The sequence below is a fragment of the Neodiprion lecontei genome, chromosome 5 (assembly GCF_021901455.1).
Source record: "Neodiprion lecontei isolate iyNeoLeco1 chromosome 5, iyNeoLeco1.1, whole genome shotgun sequence".
Taxonomy (NCBI): domain Eukaryota; kingdom Metazoa; phylum Arthropoda; class Insecta; order Hymenoptera; family Diprionidae; genus Neodiprion; species Neodiprion lecontei.
In genome coordinates, this window is record NC_060264.1 from 33,738,447 (window position 1) to 33,759,107 (window position 20,661).

The 20,661-nt window shown below is 38.2% G+C and overlaps 2 protein-coding genes across 3 annotated transcripts in view; one reads left to right on the forward strand and one right to left on the reverse strand.

Annotated features, from left to right (window-relative positions):
- The window catches only part of LOC107217570 (PDZ domain-containing RING finger protein 4), a 140,095-nt gene extending 122,014 nt beyond the window's left edge, over positions 1-18,081 (reverse strand). Inside the window, exon 1 of the mRNA XM_046739656.1 lies at positions 17,279-18,081. Coding sequence (XP_046595612.1) covers positions 17,279-17,299 — 21 coding nt within the window. The 5' untranslated portion in view covers positions 17,300-18,081. The remainder of the gene's footprint in view (positions 1-17,278) is intronic.
- Positions 647-6,524, forward strand: LOC107217568 (cytokine receptor). Of its 2 annotated transcripts, none has more exons than XM_046739654.1 (9): positions 647-766; positions 979-1,152; positions 1,296-1,595; positions 2,470-2,790; positions 3,733-3,890; positions 4,000-4,171; positions 4,427-4,738; positions 4,814-4,959; positions 5,021-6,524. In XM_046739654.1, exons 2-9 carry the CDS (start codon positions 1,020-1,022, stop codon positions 6,020-6,022), a joined length of 2,544 nt encoding a protein of 847 aa, XP_046595610.1. In that variant the 5' UTR covers positions 647-766; positions 979-1,019; the 3' UTR covers positions 6,023-6,524. The 2 variants fall into 2 exon arrangements, with proteins under 2 accessions (XP_046595610.1, XP_015510622.2); XM_015655136.2 differs by having other exon boundaries at positions 664-786.
- Positions 18,082-20,661: the final 2,580 nt, after the last annotated feature.

The window sequence follows — 20,661 nt, forward strand, 5'->3', positions numbered from 1 at the left end:
GAATAAATTAGTAAAGAACCAATACTATGGACATCAAATATCTGTGAGTACATGTGTAGTTACAGTCGTTATACATACAACAATACCAGCAATTCTGACAAAGAACAACAGTATGGTGTCCCTCTTCGAATCCACTGCAAAGTCATGTACGTTGTAAAACATTGAAGACTAAAAAACACAAATTTTTTCGTATCGGCAGACAACGGCTAAAAGGGTTGAAAATACCCCCCAACGATGAGCACTTGACGGGATGATTTCTTGATGCCCTGGTTTCATTCAAATACATCAAGCTCTTCCATCCGAAACTGAGAAACCACCCCAGTGGTTGCTCATTTCTAGGAGTCATTCTTACCCCTTTATTATGATTCTCCGCCGATACGAAAAAATACATGTTCTACAACATACTTGAGTAGCAATGAAATGTAAGGGGGACTTGTAAGATGAAAAAAAGACTGACAAGATAATTCCATGTACTACAAACTGATAAGTTACTTGGAACAGGCCTCACTGTGTTACCAATTTTCAGGAAAAATATAATCGACGACATTGACGCCTAACTGGCAATTTGACCTCTCGGGACACGAGATAAGAGTTACTTTTACAATTATGTGGTATAAAACGGCTACTACAGCGTAGGTTCATCAGTTCTTACATCGCACGCGACGAGTGTGAAGACGTTTAAATCGTCTATTCAACATAGTCGTAACTTTATTCGTGGCTCCAGTGTTAGAGAAAGTGTCGAACAAAAGTGCAAGCACGGATTGTCGTAAGTTCTCTAATTGTAAGGTGAATACTTAGTTAATTTACAATTGTATAAACCTCCGAGTATCCCCATCATCACGATATAGGACTTCGAAAATTTCTACTGATGCATGGTGATGACGATGATAATGATATGACATGTTGAAATAGTATAGCACATTGCCAAGTGTGGTAGTATAATGTCAAGGTTGAGTGATGTTTTCGTTGTGTTGATAGGTGCGCTATAGTGAAGAGAAAGAAAAATATTCGATAAAACTATGGGAAAGATGTGCCATTTGATTAACTCCTCCAGTACTTGGGGTTTAAACGTCCTGTGTCTTGTGTTTTTCCTAACCATACGAGGGGTTCGTGGAAGTCAATCATGCACCCCTGGCCTAGACATTATAGGAAGTAAGTTCACGTGGATTATAAAGTAATTCTGAAAATGTATTACATCTTTGCTCTTTGTCAAGTAGAATCGGAAACTGACCGTGTGAGCAGGGTCAAGATGTTGACAAAATTTTCAATATGCCTTCTGTTTATTCGTACTCCAGGAACGTGGCCACAAGGTGACATACAATTAGAGTACGGAGAGCCCTTGAAGATATACTGTATCCTGGATGAGACTCTCATGGAATCAAGGTATCCCGGTAAAAGCTCCTTGGACTTGGTATTTTTTCGAAATGGTAGACAAATCGAACCCGAGCATGTTACTCTCATCAACGAAACAACTACTGCAATGTATATCGAAAAACCAGAACCATCAAGCGACGTCTACATTTGTAAACTCAGATTGAATAACGGGTCCGAGCAACAGTATGAGGACATTTGTATGAACAAAGTTATTATTGGGTGTAAGTATAGATGATTGAATGTTTTTTTAAGTGGATGTAATACATGTGGAGAAGTCTGTGTGAAACTGACACATTTTTTTTCTTAGTTCTTACAATTGCAGTTAACTTTGTCATCTTAAGACTTCCACAACAGTAGAAACTCTCGTGATTTACTTGTAGATCCATACTAATTTGTGTTGTTACTCTGATCTATTCTTAGTCTATCTATCGGTATTGAAAATTTTACTCGTAATATAAAATGTTATGCAAAGTGTCATTGCTAGAAACTGAATAGAAACTGAAGAGATCGACGCGATTTGAAGCGAGCCAATAGATGAAAAGAGTTTCGATGCATATTGTTTAGATACATCCTCTGGTATTATTGTGTCACAGTTCATAAAGATTGAGTCTAGTTTTTCTGCCGGATTCGCTATACTCGGTAGTAAAGCCTAGTTCGTTTAAGTTTCCCGCAATAAGTTGATTGATTCCTTAATAGTATTAGTCGGATGATAGCCGATGTAGTCAAGATCATAGTTCAAGTATTAGTCAAAATCAAGAATACCAGAATAAGTTACATTTGAAAACCGTTCCATTCATGCATAATTAGTTGTACTTTTCATAGATAGACTCAGAGATATCATTGGTCAGATTTCAACTGGAATTGAAAAAATTCTGACATAATTCGCTGGTTTCCTCAAGGCAGGAATTTGCACTATGATGAGAGAAACCGAGGGAGAAAATACGTTAACTTCATACAGACATTATCCTAGAGTTATAAAAAAGTGTAAAACGATAGTTTTTTTTTTTTTTTTTTTTTTCTTACCGATGTAGCGATTCCCTGTAAATATCACCTGTATTCTGGGACTATATTGTTGAAATTTATTTTGTGTTACAGTCAAACCTAAAGAACCATTGAATTTCTCTTGCGTATCGCAAAACTGGGAAAATCTTACCTGTACGTGGGTGCCAGCACCCAATCATATCGCAACTAAATTCTCTCTGGGTTACAAGCTACCTGGTAGAATCGGTAGAAGGACAACTTTTAAATGCCCGGAACCAAAGAGTGACCAAAAGCTACCTCCAAACACTTGTATGTGGGACGCTTCTACGGACCCCTCATACAGAGTGTTCCATGAAAACTTCAAATTTATGCTGACTGCTGAAAACTTTTTAGGAACCAAAGTTTTTATTTACCCAATTCATCATTTTGCGCATGGTAAGCATTAAAAGCATATGGAAGCAAATTACTTAAGAAATAATCATTTGGTTTCAAATAACCTGTTTATTCCGAAATTGCAAACTTCTGGAAAATTGTACGTCAAATTAACTGGAAGCGCTGTTATACTTTCTTTACTCATTCTTGGATATCAAAGTATCCACTACTCATTACACGATTACCTTGATTATCCAAATCAACTGGGCCTAGATAATGGAACAGTAACGTTGGATGAAACGATACTGTGTGATGAAGAATATTAGAAACATGAGGCGCACATTTTTATGTCAATTTTACAAATGTCTCGTTCTGCATTAACACGCGTCACTACATTTTAACTACGTTCACGCGTGAAGTTACTAAAAATATCGATAATATTAACATAGGACTGTGAATGGATTTGCTCTTATACATGTTTTTTTCTAAGCGCGTGTTTATATGTTTCAAAATTCGGCTTTTGCTTGGATAAAGTAAGACATGGATCACATAACAGAGAGAGCGGGTAATGGAGGCTCTACTCCACAGTTTTTTGTAAAACAAAACAAATTCGTATGTCTGACTCAGATCATTGAGCTCATTCTTTTAATTATTTATTTATTTCCATGGGTAAAAATATAAGTTGCAATAAACAAATTTCCAATTAGCACGTACTGTTTTATCATACATGGATCCATGGGTCTGTGCATGTATAACTTGTGGATCATGTTTTCAATTGTGTAGGCAAATGGTAAAATTAGATTTGTTCACCCGTAGTTTTGATGTGACATGCCAAAATACAATTTAGTTTTTCTTAAAAAGGGAAAAATATTCTTTCCAATGAATTTGAAGACACAAAGACAGCATTTCCTTTCATATTTGATAGCTAACCGCGTGATCAGTATCTTTATGTTCTCGGTTGTTTTTATGATCTCTCATCTGACACGTGAACTCTTTATTGCACAGTGATTCCAGCGAAGCCTGTCGGCTTGTCGGTCGTCAATAAAACTTCTTCTAGCGTTTTGCTTCATTGGAAGGTGCCTTATCCAATGGCAACCTTCCCCCCAGGTCTACACCACAAGGTTTCTTATCAGAGCGAATGGGATGATCCGAAGAAGTGGGAGGTAACAACCAAATATGCTAGTTGAAAATACAGGATTATCCTCATGGCACAATTGAGTAGGAAACGAGACACTCCGTGAGGTTAATTCATTCCTGTTTCAATGATTCTAGACGAAATACATAACAACTGGAGTACGCGAAAATGTAAAATATTTCAATCTAAGCGATTTGCCGTACGCGAACGCGGCTTACAAGGTCAGAGTTTTTGGCAAAAGTTCGCTGGCAGTCGGTAAAGGTAAATGGAGTGAATCGAGCAATTTGAATTTCAGAACCGCAGCCACACGTAAGTATAATAACTACCCCTATCCATTCTCCATTTCACAAGAATTTCGGTCTCAATATCATTTTCTGAAAACAAAACTATAGTACTATTCTTATTATAGTTATAGTGTAAAAAGCCTCTAAAGTTGAAATCATTACATTCCTCAGTTAATATGTGGTGCCTGAGTGTTCGCATCGACGACATAATTCATATAGCTGTACTTCAAGCGCACTGACGTAGTGATTGGCCAACCCAATATAATATTTTAATATCCAGTACCAGGTCAATCACCAAAGACGGCTATGGGAAGTTTTGAGACGGTAGTAAAACGCAGCAGTAGAGACGTGTACATATATTGGCAAGCTATTCCAGCATACTTTGAAAACGGAGACAACTTTACGTACGAAGTTTTTGACATGAAAGAAGACGGAAAACTTTCATACCTAAAGCCAGACGAGATAACCAAAAGCTACGCACTGTTCAAAGAACTGAGTTTGAACTCAACTTTCAAATTTGAAATCGTAGCGATCAACTGCGTCGGAGTAAATGAACGGAAAGCTACGATACACGTTCCTAGTGAGAATCGAAGTAAGTCGCGTCTTTCAATGTACAATATCAAAGCCTTCTGACGAAGCGCCAACGTAACCGCTCGAGATATTCCAGGGCCAAAGGAACCGACTTCAATTACAAAAACCACGTTTGACGGGCGTCTCTTCGAACTATCCTGGGATGCACCGTCTTCCACGGACATTGTCAATCAAACGATATTTTGGTGCGAGAACATGTGGGACCGACCTTACCAATGCTCCGTGAGTATATAATTTGAAGCCCATATTAGGTACAAGTTATTTATTGTCTTACTGCGGTCAGGGATATCTCGACTGGATTACCGTCACTCCGAACATGAGGGTCTATAACATCACAGTCCCGGATGAAACGAAACTCTACCAATTCGCAGTAGCGGCAAACACGGATCAAGGTAGCAGCGGTATGGCATGGACCACATGCACGGTGATCCACAACTCAGTTGTTGGGAAGATGGATTCGGTATGGGTTAATAATGTCGAGTCAAGGCTGATCGAGGTCGGATGGAAGCTGAAGTGTTCCGACAGAACGAACAGTGTGAATGGTTTCGTCGTTTACTATTGCCCAATGGAAAGCCCTAAGTACCACAACTGCAGAGGCTCGAAGTTGAGCAAAATAGTGCCTGGTGACCGTAACACAATTCACGGTATCGTGGACGGCTTGAAACCCTACACAACCTACATGTTGTCCGTAGCCGTGTTGACCAATAACGGAGAGGGACCCGATAGTGACCCGATCTTCGCTACGACCATTGAGACAGCCCCAAGTTCACCTGAGAATGTCATTGCGACTGTCACAGGCACGGCCATCACCGTTGAATGGAAACCACCATCTGATGTAAATGGTGTTCTACGATACTACACGGTGCATTATGATCAGGAACCAAAAGACCACAATCAACAGATCGAAACTGAGGAAAGAACGGTGATTCGAGATCTCGAACCCGACACGGTATACAACGTCAGAGTGTCTGCATGCACAGTTATGTGTGGCAAACGGTCCTCCCAGATATTAGTCCGGACTGAGACTGCGATTAAGCATGGTTCTAACGCACCTAGACCAAAGTCAGATGTTGCAGATGAGGATGAGGAAAATCCGAACCAGTCTCGTCATTTGAGCACTAGTGCGATACCAGCAGTCCTAGACGATAGAAAATGTCTCTCAATACAGAGGCAAGTGACAAAATCTCAACAACAAGCTAAATTAGCTCAAGAAGAGGCAGCGAGAGCCATCGATATCTTTTTCGAGTCGTGCGTGAGACCCGTTGGCTTAGATTTTGATCGTTAAATGCTTAGTTTTCAATACATCACTTCACATCCGACAATTGGAAGTATCACAGAACCTGTCTGATGAGGGATTTCAAAAACTACTCATATTCTACATCATCCAGCAAACCACATATTCTTCATTGCAAGATTTCTTACATAGAAGTACTTAATTTTTTCCACGCGTAAAACTTTACTTTGACTTCTGCTGGAAACAATTGGCGAAATCGTTCTTGTAGTGATCACGTCAACCCAATGGAGGAAGGGCGAGAGGGGAATAGTGGATAAGAGATAGTCAGGGAATCAAGAGGAGTGAAGAAATTCTACTCGCAGTAGTAAACAAGCCATTTTTGCGAAAGATATTACGACTGTATGCATGATTAGCGCGCTGCTTAGAAGCACGATCGAAGATTTAGAGTGTGTGATGTATGAAATAATCTCCAACCAATGTCAAAACATACTGCAAATCTTCACGATGATAAAAAGACCAATAAAACATGTTTTCATCTTGAAAATACACGTATTTAATCGAATTTCCAGCCTCTTTCTTAATGTCTGATTTGCCACTGTTCCTAATCTCATTTATGCTACGAAATTAGTTGCTTCGTTTGATAAAAGATAATTTTTCATCGTTTATGTATCAATCGCAGTTGATTATAACTTCTGGGAAAATGTCTTACCGATTCGAGTTTTGCTTATTGTTAGTAATTGTTGACTTTAATCAAAAGCTTCAAGGTTGCCCGAAAAGTTATTGCTCAATTCTACGTAAGTCGATAAAATTTTGCAGAAGTTTTTGAAATTCCCTGAAAATGAGATACTTGGCCGTTTTTTGCCGAGACAAGGCATTAGCCCCAAAGTTTCATTGCTTTTTGGCGTTTATGAGGGACGCTTGATCATCTCGAAAACACGATTTGCAGTTTTTTCGTACTAATTTTTTGGAAATTGGTGCCTTCTTTCGACGGAAAGCGGTCGAGTATTACTGTTATTGAAAGTTGAGACAAATTGTGAAAAATTCTGAAACTGTTTTGCCACTTTTCAAAGACAAAAAAATCTTTCTTTCACATTTTTGAACTCATCTTGAATCCCACGATCAATCAGTCATGGTAAAAATATGTGTTCCGTATCTAAAATCACGAATTACTCAAAAAATCACAAAATCAGCTCAATCCACAAATCAACGCATATAGGCATTATCTTTCCCTCTCAAAACCCTCCAAGTTTAGTATTAAAAATTTTCTCGTATCTCGACTATTTTCCGATGTATTCGCGTGGGGCGTAACTGGAAAGTTTCTGCAGTTTTCCAAATTTTTTGATACTTTAAAATTAAAAATTATTGTTTGAACATTTTTTATCTCGTAAAAGACACTCGAGTGAATACTCCCAAAAAAAGTTCAAACCAAAATATTAAATTGCCTCGTTGCAACATCCTCAAGGTTATACCAGCTAGAGGTTTAAAAAAGACCACCCTGTATATCCACTTCCGGTGTAGACTCCGGCTGTCACCTTACCACCTCAATATGTCTGTGCAACGAACTACCCAGAAACGACTATAAGAGTCGAATGAGCACGTTCCGCTAATTCGTTCGATGCTGTCCACCATCACGACGAAGCTTATTTGGAATCGGAAAATTGAAGGGTTCGATTTTATACGTTCGAGAGAAGAGCAGTCTTTGGGAGCCTTGAGAACCTTGGAAAATACATCATCGGCACGAGGCTGAAGTTAGTAACTTTACCGTAACGAAACCTCTTGGGGAAAAAATCATTGTCACTTGTCAAAATATGTGTATGAGTATGTTTTGTTTGTCATCATGGAGCCATATTACCAAATGACTGATACGCCGAAGAGTTTTGACGAGAGGCTGCTAATTGATATGAATGAGTCCGAAAATTGCGAATGAAAATCACAGAGTCCGAATAAACCTCGCGGAAAAAATACCTTAACTTTTGGATGTAAATTCACACCTTTAATTTTTTTTTCTTATGGGATTTTGGCATTATCTATAAGTTGGGGGTGCGAATCGACATCCAAATTGAGGGTTTTTTTCCTTAAGGGTACGTACGGCTAGTGTTTAAAAAAGGATTGCACTGGCCATTGAAGAATTTTTGCAGACTCTAAAATAAGATAACGGGAAGCTTATAACTAGATCTCTACTATTTACTACATTACAGATAAATAAGTTTTTACGTGTATAATGGTTTGTCTGAAAATTGTGCTATTTTTATTACACAAAATCATTTGGAAACGGTTAAAATCTGATACATGTAAAATATCATTGAGTGTTCTAAACAATTTGAGAAAAATCTAGCTAAAATTATCTTCAGCGAATGGAAATTTCAAATCTCTGTTCGAATAAAAAAATTTTCAACGAATTCAGAAAAGGCCTCGTGGTAATTAATTGAAGCTCGCGCGTTTCGGACAAATCAATTCGGGAGGGTGATATTATAGGTATATTATTATATTCATTGGTGTGCTCTCGGATTTTTCTTTCTCCGCCGAACCTGCCATTCATCGTTTAGGAGTACTCAATTAATTTTTCGGCGTTTGGTGTATAGGTAGGTACCGGCTTTCACCCGGTCAAATATGATGCTTTCACTCGTGCAGGTAAAAGCAATTCGTGAAATAATATTTATAATGGTTCGTCCCCGACACAACGGACCGCGATCATACAAACGCTATGAAAACATACGTACAGGGAGGAAGAGAAGAAGGGAAAAAGAGAGAAAAGAGAAAATCCGCCTTAAAAGAGAAGGAAAGAAATTGAACCGCGTAATCGTTACCGCATCATTTGTATGTTCTCAGTAAAATACTGCGAATATATTTATTACCGGGGGCAAAAAAAGCTACACATGCATCAAGATTCAAAGCACGTTTATATTATTGGTAATTAAATTAATTCCAAGGAATAAAAACGATGGTTAAAACACTACTGATATATTAGAATGTACAAAAAAAAAAAAAAAACCATAATTTTTTTTATTTTTTCAAAATTCGAGTCAAAAATATTTTTCCAAATAACGTAAAAAAAAATGCCGTCAAATTTTGAACTCTTAATATTAATATCAAGAGGTGCATCACCGCGATTTTGTATTTGCCATTTGAATGGCATGGAGATTTTTTTTTTTTTTTCATTTTAAACTTTGTAATTTTGTAACTCGTCAACGCGTTAGTGTACTAATAAGACCAGAATGTATTTTTGTAGGCAATTGAAAGCTCTACAAAAAAGGTCTCTTATCATTTTACGATAAATCTACTCTATCAAAAGTTATTTAAGATCGAAATAAAAAAGAAAAAAGAAAGAAGAGATTTTTTTTTATACAGTTGGATACTATGTAGGTGTATAAAAGTAAACATTCGAACATTCCTTTTTCTGTCTTTCTCTATATAATACTTCCCCCTTTAGTTAATTAGTTCATTTCATTCTCGCCATTTCTCCGAAACGAATTGCACGGATATTTCAATATCAGCTCGATATTATAGTATAGAGTAATAATTCTGTCGATTCGAAGGGTATAAATTTCATTGGTTATACACTATGATTATATTTCGCACAGAATTATGTTCAGACTGTAACGATCACGCGAAATTTCATGAAACTGCACAAAAGTATACCGGAGTACGTTTGTAACCTACGGTGATTAATGAAAGCACTCAATTTTAGCAATTTTCAATCCCCCCCTTCAAATTTTGACACACTTTTCGAATATTCAAATATTTTCAAATGGTACCATCGTTTTTCTCATATAAGACAAAGATAATAAAAAAAAATCCCCATTTATAACTATGATGTTAAAAACTCAGTGTACAGTTAGGTGGTAAAAAAATTAGTGTACCATTCCAACTATCTAATCCAACTCGTAAAATTTGTGCAAAAAATTTGTAGACTCGAAAGATAAAAGAACAGGAATAAAAATCGACAGAAAAAAGTCTTCGTTACACGTTAACAGAGTGAAAAAAAAAATAAACAAAAAGAAAAACGTTTATAATATCTACGAAGTTAGAATTCTCTCGTTAATATTTTACATTCGCTTTATACCCACGTTTCCGGTTGCGGGAAATTTTTTCGCACGTCCTTATAATATCCCCCTAAACGAAGGGACAATTTTTCACGCAGAAAATAAGAAAAAGTAGGAGAAACAAGGGAAAAAAAAAAAAGAAACGCAACCAAGAGGAAAACTGACAAAAACGTTTTTCCTTCCGCGAAACGGTAACAGCTGTACCTGCGAAATGAAATTTTGCAAAGGGTTGGGAAAAGCACATCGAACGTAGAATGGGAAAATGTGACCCCAACTACTGCAAGTCCATGGCATGCAGTTGCTGAGTGCACATAGAGTGCAGAGGGCATGGGGCGCAGTGTCACACGCCCACGTGGTGCGAGACCGATAAATAATAACGCGCCATTTAAAGCTCGACCCGGATTACACGTGTATCTGGGTACATGTGTATGTGTGTGTATACATACACGTTAACACATATGCGCTGAGCCGCAACCCCCAGACACCGTATGGAACGATTTACTACGTACATACCTCGCGTTCCCAGCCGGATGTACCGGATGCCCAACTTCCAGTTAAAACGGAACGATATATGTATACATAGATATAAATGCAAGTATAAACGGGAGAGAAATATTTTTCAATTTTTGGGAGATAATCCCTTTCAATGTTACAACTCATGTACTAGTTATTGGGATCGTCACTTTGCAATGCGTCATCTGGTGGAAAAAAAATTGAACTAATGCCACCAGGCTGACGGCGGTTGGTCGTTGAGCGTGTTTTTTCGCGTGCGGAGGGTAGAACGGGTGTATTATTCATTACGTTTCATTAATTTATGTGATATGAGTAATTTGAAACCAGAAGAATTACGATTTGCCTTCATTAAAATTAAAAAGTTAGGTTATCTGGTGATAAAATGGCGCCGACAATCAGGCACTGACGTCATAGGGACATTTTTCAATATTCCACTAGCAGCAATTTGCAGTTCTGACTGCGGATGTTTTTGAATGCCTTTTGTGGCAAAACTATTAGACTTAGCAATGTGCTCTAACGGATTTTTTTGTAGAGCTCGTCGAGATCTTGAAAATTCTTATGCATAACTTTTTTTCTATCTGTAAGAGTTTAGTCAGCGTTCGCATAATCAGGCTGAAGTTTGTAATGATGGATATTTAGAAAACCTCATTATTTTTCAACTTTAGAGAATTTGGGAATTTGAAATTTAGGAAACTGTTAATAAAGCACGAACAAACTCAGATTTCGTACAATCAACTTTTTGAGTTATTCGAATGGTGCAAAATAGTGATCTTTGTTTCGACATATCGATACTTCAGCCTCGTTTCGCATAAGTGTGTGATCTTCTTCCGACGACTTGGCTTACAAATACCGTCGTAACTTCCAAACTATTGATCTGGCTGTAACAAAGTATCGCCTAAATTCTAGCCTGACATTGTAGCTATCTGCAGAAAAAAAAAGAATCAAAATCGGTTCAGTAGTTCTGTAGGTATAAGCGAACATACGGACGGATAGACAGAGAGGCGTTGAGTTTCATATACATATAGGGCATTCCATGCCAAATTAACAGCCCATGTACCTCACCTCCTTCGATTTTGATAATTTTTTAGTACGATGTTCTTACCGACCTAAAGGGGACCAACAGATTGTTTTAGCCGAAATAAAATCTGAGAAATATCGATAAAACCTACTTCGAAAACACCATTTTTAAAACTTTGAAAAAATTCTCGAGACCTTCTTGGATTTTTAAGAATATAATAATTATAATATAATACTAAAAAATGATCAAAATCAAAGGGAGTGAGGTGCATGGGCTGCTAATTTGACGTGGAATGCCCCATACGCATATAGAGAGCAGAAGAGAAATGAAGAAGAAGAGTTACATTATCTGATTCTCGTTATTCATTTATTTATTTATTTTTTTATCCATGCTGTTCAAATACAATTCCATTGTCTTCTACCTTTTTTCTTTCTTTCATTTTTCCTCGTATCGTTCTGCATGTGTTGGTTATACATACACACACACATATGTTATAACATATTGCACGGATTAATTTATTATCTTGGCGTACAAGACTGCTTTTCCCGATTAACGCTTTACGGCCAACACATTATCGGTGCGGCGAGCAACAATGACATGCTTTGGCAGGCGGCGGCGTTTCGATGCGTGTAATATGTGAAATAAATACATATATATGTACATTAATCTGTAGCAGCTAAAGAAAATTCTATTCTTTCCCCCCGATGCCGGAAATACCAGGGTCTTTAGGGGATAATATGAATTTCTTATGTAACATTCATATACCTAGGTATATATACAGCAAGTTTGCTGCGTCTCCGTATCCGCGTATATATTATATGCACCGGGTGACCCGTTCAGTCTTTATTTAAGCATCCTTTTCTCAACACTAAAGCAAATTTTTCTCATCCCCCCCTCGTTTCAAACTTTCTTTTACCAATTTTTATTTTCAATGACAGAGTAAAAACGTTGGGGCAAACAATTATTCGACTGAAATGTAAGATGTCTGTCTTCTCGTATTCAAATTCTACGTTTACCGCTCATCTCTAAATATTACGAATTCGATAACAATGAGAACTTTATTAAACTATTCACGGTAGTGTACCGAAGCGATTTTCGCTGTACAAAATTACAGAATTGGATAATTATAATATAAATATAGTAAATAAAAAAAAAAACAAAGTAATGTAAAGACAAGAAATTAATTATAAAATACAATATTTACAAGCAAAGTATCGAGATACAATTCTATTGCAATTTCTTGACAAATAATGACCTTATCAAGACAAAGAAATAGAATTTAAAAAATCTTCGCCTCAGATACGCGGGAAGAAATGAAAACCTTGACACCGCCGTGTAGATGCGCAAGGGTGGTCGGATTACGGGGGATAAAAAAAATAAGTGGCAACAAAACACTCGTATAGAAAACAACAACAATTGTCGAAGTATATATAGCAGAGAGAGAGAGAGAGAGAAAGAAAGAGAGATCGGAGAAAAACGGATCCTGAGAGACGAGAGGAAAAAAAGGGTGAAGTTTGTGCTTCTTATCAACCTGGCTGTATAAGGTATGTACTTATACATGGTGTTCAGTGAAAAAATCCGTAACAAATTCAAGGACATTTCTAGGAGACATCTTCGGGTTATTCAAGGACACTCGGGAGAAATAAAAATACACGAAAATGATGATTATTAGACACATTTCTTTCTTCTGAAACGTAAAGGCAAAAATATATATTCTACTCAATCCGAGTATCACAGTGTCGTCTTATTTTAATACAATAATATTTTCTTTTTTTTTTTTGCCAGGACCAATGCTTCGCGAATCTTGAAAATAGAATATTTCTAGGAGAAAAGAAAAATTCAAGTACAATTCCAGGACTTTTTAAGGATGAAGAAAAAATTCGAGGCCATTTTCAGAACTTTTTAAGGAGAAAAGAAAAATGCAAGGACATTCTCAGGACTTTTTCAGGGTAAAAAAAAATTCAAGGACTTTCTTAGGACAAAAAAAAATTCAAGGACATTCTCAGGACTTTTTAAGTAGAAAAGAAAAATTCAAGGACATTTCCAGGGCTTTTTAACGGAAAAAGAAAAATTCAAGGACATTTCCAGAACCGTAAGGACTTCCAGGACCACCGAACACCATGTATTATATTACCTGTGATGCTGTGCGTGGATATAAAAGGACATGAGTACAGGCGCTATTTGCTCAGGTGCATAATGCAAGCACACGAAATTCTCTTCAACCCCTCCACCAATACTATATTTATACTTCCATCTCGGACCACCCCTTGACTTAACTCCAGAATCTATAATCGATGGGCTCATCGTCACATCGAGTAGAAAGAGCTCTTCGTCCTCGAGAAGTTTCGAATCAATACGGAGGTAAGCGAACGAAGGTTAAAACCTGAGGAACCTTTTTCAAAAATTATTGAAGATTGTACAGCTTGTAAGTAAAAACGAAGACATCATCCCTTGCCAGTTTCAAATTATCAGAGTACTTTTATAAAATAGTTCCGTGAATCAATAACTGTGACTATAATTTTGATGCTTCGTATCGATTTTTCGTATCGCGAAAACTAATTTTTAAACCTTGTTTCAACGAAAGAGAAGAAATATGTCAAGTTGAATACAATTACGAAGAGTGATGAGGTTGAAGTTAGTTAACGTTAGCGTAACAACGAATAATTTTTAGGAAAAATAGTATCTTCGCAACTCTATGATTGTTTGAAACTGAGTAAACGTGACGTTGTCATATTTTGAAAAACTCAACTCTTTCGAAATCATTAAAAAATTGCAAAGCGACGATTTGTTCCCTAACATATCATCACGTCAACCTTACTCTAACTTCGGCCTTGTGAAAAGGATATCTTTTGCTCACCCGATGAAGGATTTCCGTAAGCGGAAGAGAAGGAGATGGAGACGAGAGAGAGAGAGAGAGAAAGAACGAGGGAGGAAATTTACTGTTCGAGCTAGCAAGCAATCAACTCAGTTAAGTGGTCGGGAGAAGAAAGTTGAGGAAGATTCGAGTTTTCCGATTCAAGATACGTACACACTTTGTACCTAGGTATGTACATACATACATACGGCTAAGCGTATTTGTCGCAGCGAGTCGATAGAATGTATAACCTATAACAGGTAAACGAAAAAAGGGCCCCGAAAAGCAATTTACGATCTTGGTCGATCGGAACGCGACGCGATGATCTCCCGGGTGAAAAACCATCCCCGGTTCCTCTCTTCAGCGTCGGTAGATTTCCTCAAATGACAATCTAATCGAGCCGAGGATGGTGACTTCAGCTAAGCGAAGGAAGAAACGAACGAAAGAAAAAGGACCGACGAAGACGAGAGTGTAAGATGTAAGAGGAGGGCTGAACAGACGCCGAGTGACGGCGATAAAGGAAGATAGCGAAAGGAGGGAAAAAATAGAAGGAGAGAAAGAGAGACGGAGGGAGGGAGGGACATACATAATTCAACTCGGTTTACACGCCTCCTCCAGTATACCTACCAACCTTCTAAACTATGCCGACAAGTTCAAGGGTCTTCAAAATTTCTCTCATTTCCGTTAAAATTTTCGTTTCTTTTTTTTTTTTTTTGTTTTTTTTTTTTTAGTTCATATCTCTTTCACGATTTATATTTAATACCGAAAACAAGATGAGAGACAAAATGGTTTAGAACTATATCGGAGTTTGGGACAGTTTTTCAGTAATCAGCGATAGGGTAATTATATTCACACGGTGGGCGCAATTTATCTTTTAATCTGACGAAGATGACGTCGGTAACGTTATTGTAATGATTTACGTTTCGGAAAAAATTTTTACTTCGCAGTAATTTTTTAGAATTTCTGACGATTTCGAAAATTCAACTACCGCGGTCACTATAAAATTATGAAACAGTGATTTTTGTCCCGCCATGTTTCGTTACGTCAACTTTACTAAACTGTTGATTTATTTTAGTGATAATATATGAGACTGAAGTTAGTAACGTTAACGTAACGAAACATTAGGGGAAAAATTACTCTTTCGTAATTTTACGGTGACTGAAGTGTATAGTTGAGTTTTCGAAAATAGGAATAATTTTCGACTTGTTATAATTTACCGCATCGTTAGACATTATTAAAATTGCGATCTGACCATTTTTTAGCATGCGTGAATTATTACAATAACGTTACTAACTTCAGCCTATGTAGAGATCATATTGAAGTTAGTAACGTTATCGCAACGATTCATGCTGAGAAAAAACCGTTATTTCGCCATTTTGGAATTGTCTGAAATTGAGTAAACCGTGATAAAACAAAAGACAATCATATTTAGAAATATTAATTCTCTAGACGATCGTTGTAAAATTAAGAAAATAGCGATTTTTTCCCTAAAGTTTCGTTATCCTAAAGTTACTAACTTTAGCCTCGTAGAGCGAGAAATAAAAGTGAAAGAAACGATTTGGAGGTTATAAATTAGAGCGAATTGTGTCGACGAGGACCACACGGGTCGCTCAATCCCGGGTATTTAAAATGACTGAGGCCACGTTCTTGAACATCATACTTATGTAGGCCCGCATTAATTAGTTACAATTAAAAGCAGCCCTTAAATTGCGGGCAACGCGCAAGGGACAGAGGGCGTGTTCTTATTAATAGCACCACTCAACTTGCATGGCTATACTTAAGTATGCATGATGTACTACATGCATATACCAACGTCTATCTTCCGGGTTGAAAAACTATTTATGATACGTGTCCGTAGGTTGAAAAATTTGCGACTGTTTTAAGTATTCAACGAGTTTACGAGTCCGTGCATATCACGAGGTTGAAGTTAGTAACGTTATCGTAACGAAACAGTGGGGGGGGGGGGGACACTCTTTTCTTAATTTTAGAATAACTGTTCAAAGAACTAATATTTCTAAATACGAGTGTGTTTTGTTTTATTACGGTTTACTGAATTTCAAACAGTTCCAAAATGGCGAAATAACGGTTCTTACTCAGAAAAAATCGTTGCGATTGCGTTACCAACTTTAATACGATTATGTATGTATGTACATTCAAGAGCAGAAAGTTTCGATCATCCACTAATAATTCTCTCGTTCCAACGTCGGGTTAAAACGATTAATTCATACTTATAGCGCGTTTACGTTGTGCACGCAGTGTTATCGGAGGTGTTGAAATATCTGAAGAAATTATCGCACCCCCGTTTTAACGGATATTAACGACCGTCCGTGCACCTAGACGGATATATCGGCGTTCGATTTCTAGTGAAGAAGAAAAGGAGGTTGGGCTGTAGGTGTACATGCATCTGCATCTCGTTATTCCTGCTTAATCCAGTATTAAAATAATAATAGCAATGAGCGAGAATCTTAAGAGGTGTATAGAACAAGACGTGGGAGTGAGAAGTCGTGCAGCACTAGCGAGACACCATAATCAGCACCCCGCCAGAAGCGGGAGCGTGAGATAGATATCGGGGAAAGAGGAAAGGGTAAAAGGGAAAGGGGAATGGAGAAGGAGAAGGAGGAGAAGAAAAAGAAGGTAACGTGAATGAGTAGGTGCGGATGAGAGCGAGAGAAGGCTTACAAAAAAAAAAAAAAGATGAAGAATTACCAACAGAGACAGAGAGAGAAATAGATAGACAGATAGATAGATATTTAGGTAGTTAGATAGATAGATAGATAGATGTTTGTTATGTCCATAGCGATGTTGGATATGTATATAATATACATAATGATGGAAAGTTTATACAAGATATAGAAAAAAGAGAGAGAGAATAAACTCACCTTTAAAATGACAAAGTCCATGACTTTCGAGCTGCCCTGTTTCTTCTTCTTCTTCTTCTTCTTCTCTCTTTTTCTCCTCAGCAGCGGTAGGACCGCACTCCTCTTCAGCTACACTTGGTCAGGTTTTGGTAAACTCGACTGAAGATATATAAGTATCCCAAAAGAAACGCACAATGTGTTTACATGTAACTACAGGCTTCTTGCATTTAGATCATATGACGCGTGACGCGAAACGGCTAACCGACATCGAAAATGAGTTTTATAGTTCCCTCAGTGTTCTCGAAAAATCGGACTAGAAAGAAACTGGCTCGAAGAAGCGAAACCAACGGAATGAGGAATGAAAACCAAAATAAACAAATATCCAAAAAAAAAAAAAAACCAATAAACAAAATAAGGATATAAAAATGAATACCCAAATGAAAAGAACAACAATGAAAATCGACCCGTCGAATAACCGTTCAAGACTCGCACACTGTCTCCACTTTCAGCGCGAGCTCACGACCTTTGTAAAGCATATTCGGATCCGGTACACCGGTTCCATGACCCTCATCTCGGTGACTCGTTAGGCGAACGCAGACTCGTTACGACGATATTATATTTGAATTATTTTTCGGCACGGGGCTTCGGCGATGCCCTAACCGATATCGGCAGACGCGGGCTGCAGGCATGCAGCTGCCGGCGAGAAATCGTGTAAACGATAACGATGAGGGCCAATCGGATGCCGGAGCTCGTGCCCCTGGAGCTCCTCACTCGGCGGCAGCTCGGCGTCGACTAACTCGAGTCGGCGGCGTCCGGACTGCACAGAGAGCTCTGAGTAACTGCTCCGATAGGCAGGAACCACGGCCGGCAGCCACCAGCAGCACCAGCAGCAGCACCGGCACCAGAACCGGCAAGCAGCACCACCAGCAGTAACCAGAACCGAGGCAACGACCAAGCGCGGAGAACAGTCGAAGACCTTTGCGACCCTACGTATATACTTACTCTCCTCGAGTCCCGCTGCGTTCCGGAGGCTCCTGTATAATCCAGCCCACCTGCCTCGGTGTTGGTGACAGGCTCGTGTTTGTGCACGGACCCAACCTTACTTACACCAATGCATCTCAGACTGCACGCTGCATCAGCATGCCGCTGCACTTCGGAGAGTCGCGGACCACGCAGTCGAGAAAGAGAAAGAGAGAGAGAGAGAGAGAGAGAGAGTGAGAGAGTGAGAGGGGGGGGGGGGGGGGAAGTGTGGGACACGCTTCGCTACGCACGACGCAATTCTGATGGATGCTTTCGTGACAAAACTTACCGTACCGCAGAACTTTGTAGAATCGCGGGGGTTGGACGAAAATTTTTATGCGGTTCATTGACGGCTCGAGTGCCGTAGGAATGAGAAGAAATAATCGATTATTTTTTTCACGATTAATTGAGTATAATTGGTTGTTTTTCAAACTTGATTAATCGGTCGACTCGATCATTTTTTTTAACCATCGTTTTTTGTTTTTTACTCCCATTAACGACGCGATACAATGTCAATTTGTGTGATTAAAGTATCGATTATTATCATTGTCTTGCGTACTGAGTACCTGTTTCATGTAATAAGTGAAAGATAGATGAATATTTTCACCTATTTTTGATGAAACTATAAATTATCAAAAAACTTTTTCGCCATTAAGACTGCGTACTAAAATTTACGAAATTTTGATTTCAAATGCAACGTTTCAAAAAAATACGAAACGATTAATTTCTACCGATTCAATCGAGTCGTGTTCGATTATTTTTTTTAACTCGAGGTGTCTTAGAATTTCAGTTCTAACTGACGACAAAAGTGACTATTCGAGAAATTTTATCGTTTTTCGGTGATTGTAGAGGAGAATTTAAAAATGCTTTTTCAGAAAAATATCAATGCTGGTCAGCTTAGAAAATCTTGTTAAGTTTCTGTGATACACCAAAAAATGTACCTATTACGTATTCGAAAGAGATTCGAATAAGCTTTCGGCTTCTATATTTTTAACGTCTACTGTAAACGTAATGATTTATTATTCACCGTTGATTGATAATTCATGAAAATAATTACAATACTTTGGGTAACAATTATCGCAATAATTGCAGAAACGAATTGAATACGATATGGGAAAGAAATGTTCAATTTTTCTCGCCTTCAATGAGGTAACCAGTCATGCTGCAACATCATTTCAAACGTCTTTACAAGCTCGCAGTTACGCGGCCTCGGAAAATTTGTCAAACTAAATTTTAACTTTAAATACGATATCTTTTTCCACCATATTCTGCGATACAATATTGTTGTTCTATTCAGCAGTTGGTATGCTTCTTCGATTCTCTTATTCAGTGCAAAGTCATTTATCATTTTATAATTGAACTGGGATTGTACAAATTGTTAAAAATGATTGTTGGACATTGAAATCTCTTGTTTAATTTCCCCGTAAGATGGATATTGGACTTCTAGCTATCGGATGCGAGCGTCTAAAATATCTGGCACTGCAGTCTAACATACTTTGCAGAGTTTCAGGAACGGGAGACGGGGATTAATGATGGCGTGACCGTATGGTCTCGGGTATATTACCGTGATTAATTATCGAGGGTTACGTTTCACCGAGTACGGTGTATTAATTGATCGCGAAATCTGAATCCTGCGGTAGGCGCAGGCTGTGTAGAATCCGTCCGCTCCATCAACCTCTTTTGAACACTCAGTCTCTCAAAAAAATAGCATAATTTTATCGATCATACCGTCAGACAATCAATTATTCATTTACACTCACGAATCAGTAAGAGGGTGAAATTTTACACCAAAATTATTGTCACAGGATTCGATTAGAAGGTGAAAAATGAGCGTGAAATTGCGTTGAAATTCATTTTACAATTTCGAATACGAAAATGTAAGCTCAATTTCACTGTAAAAACATATCCGATTGGGAACAACCGCGGAAACAATGAAAACGCGAGGTGTGTAAACAGCAGCGAACACACGATGGATACACAGAGCAGCTCGCATGACGGTAGGGAAGTTACATTTAATGGCAAGCCCGGTCTTTTGTCCTCCGGCTAATCGCGTGATATCCATACATGACACGGTTTGAAACATTGATAACGCGTTAACCAGCATCAGCCGCGTTTTTAATTGGCATTAATATTTGACTCCCGTCAATCCGGTTTGCGGAACTACATAATCAACGGTTGAATCAGCGAGGGTGAGGAACAGAGAGAGAGAAAGAGAAAGAGAAAGATAAAGAGAAAGAGAGAGAGAGATAGAGACGTGAGCTTCGGGAGCTCGTTAAGACGTATTAAGGAGATTTGGAGCTGCGTTTAAATTGATGCCAAGCTCGTTCGCCTTTGTGTGCGATCGCAGGCTTGCGTCAAATGACTTGAAGGTTGCTTCTGCGACG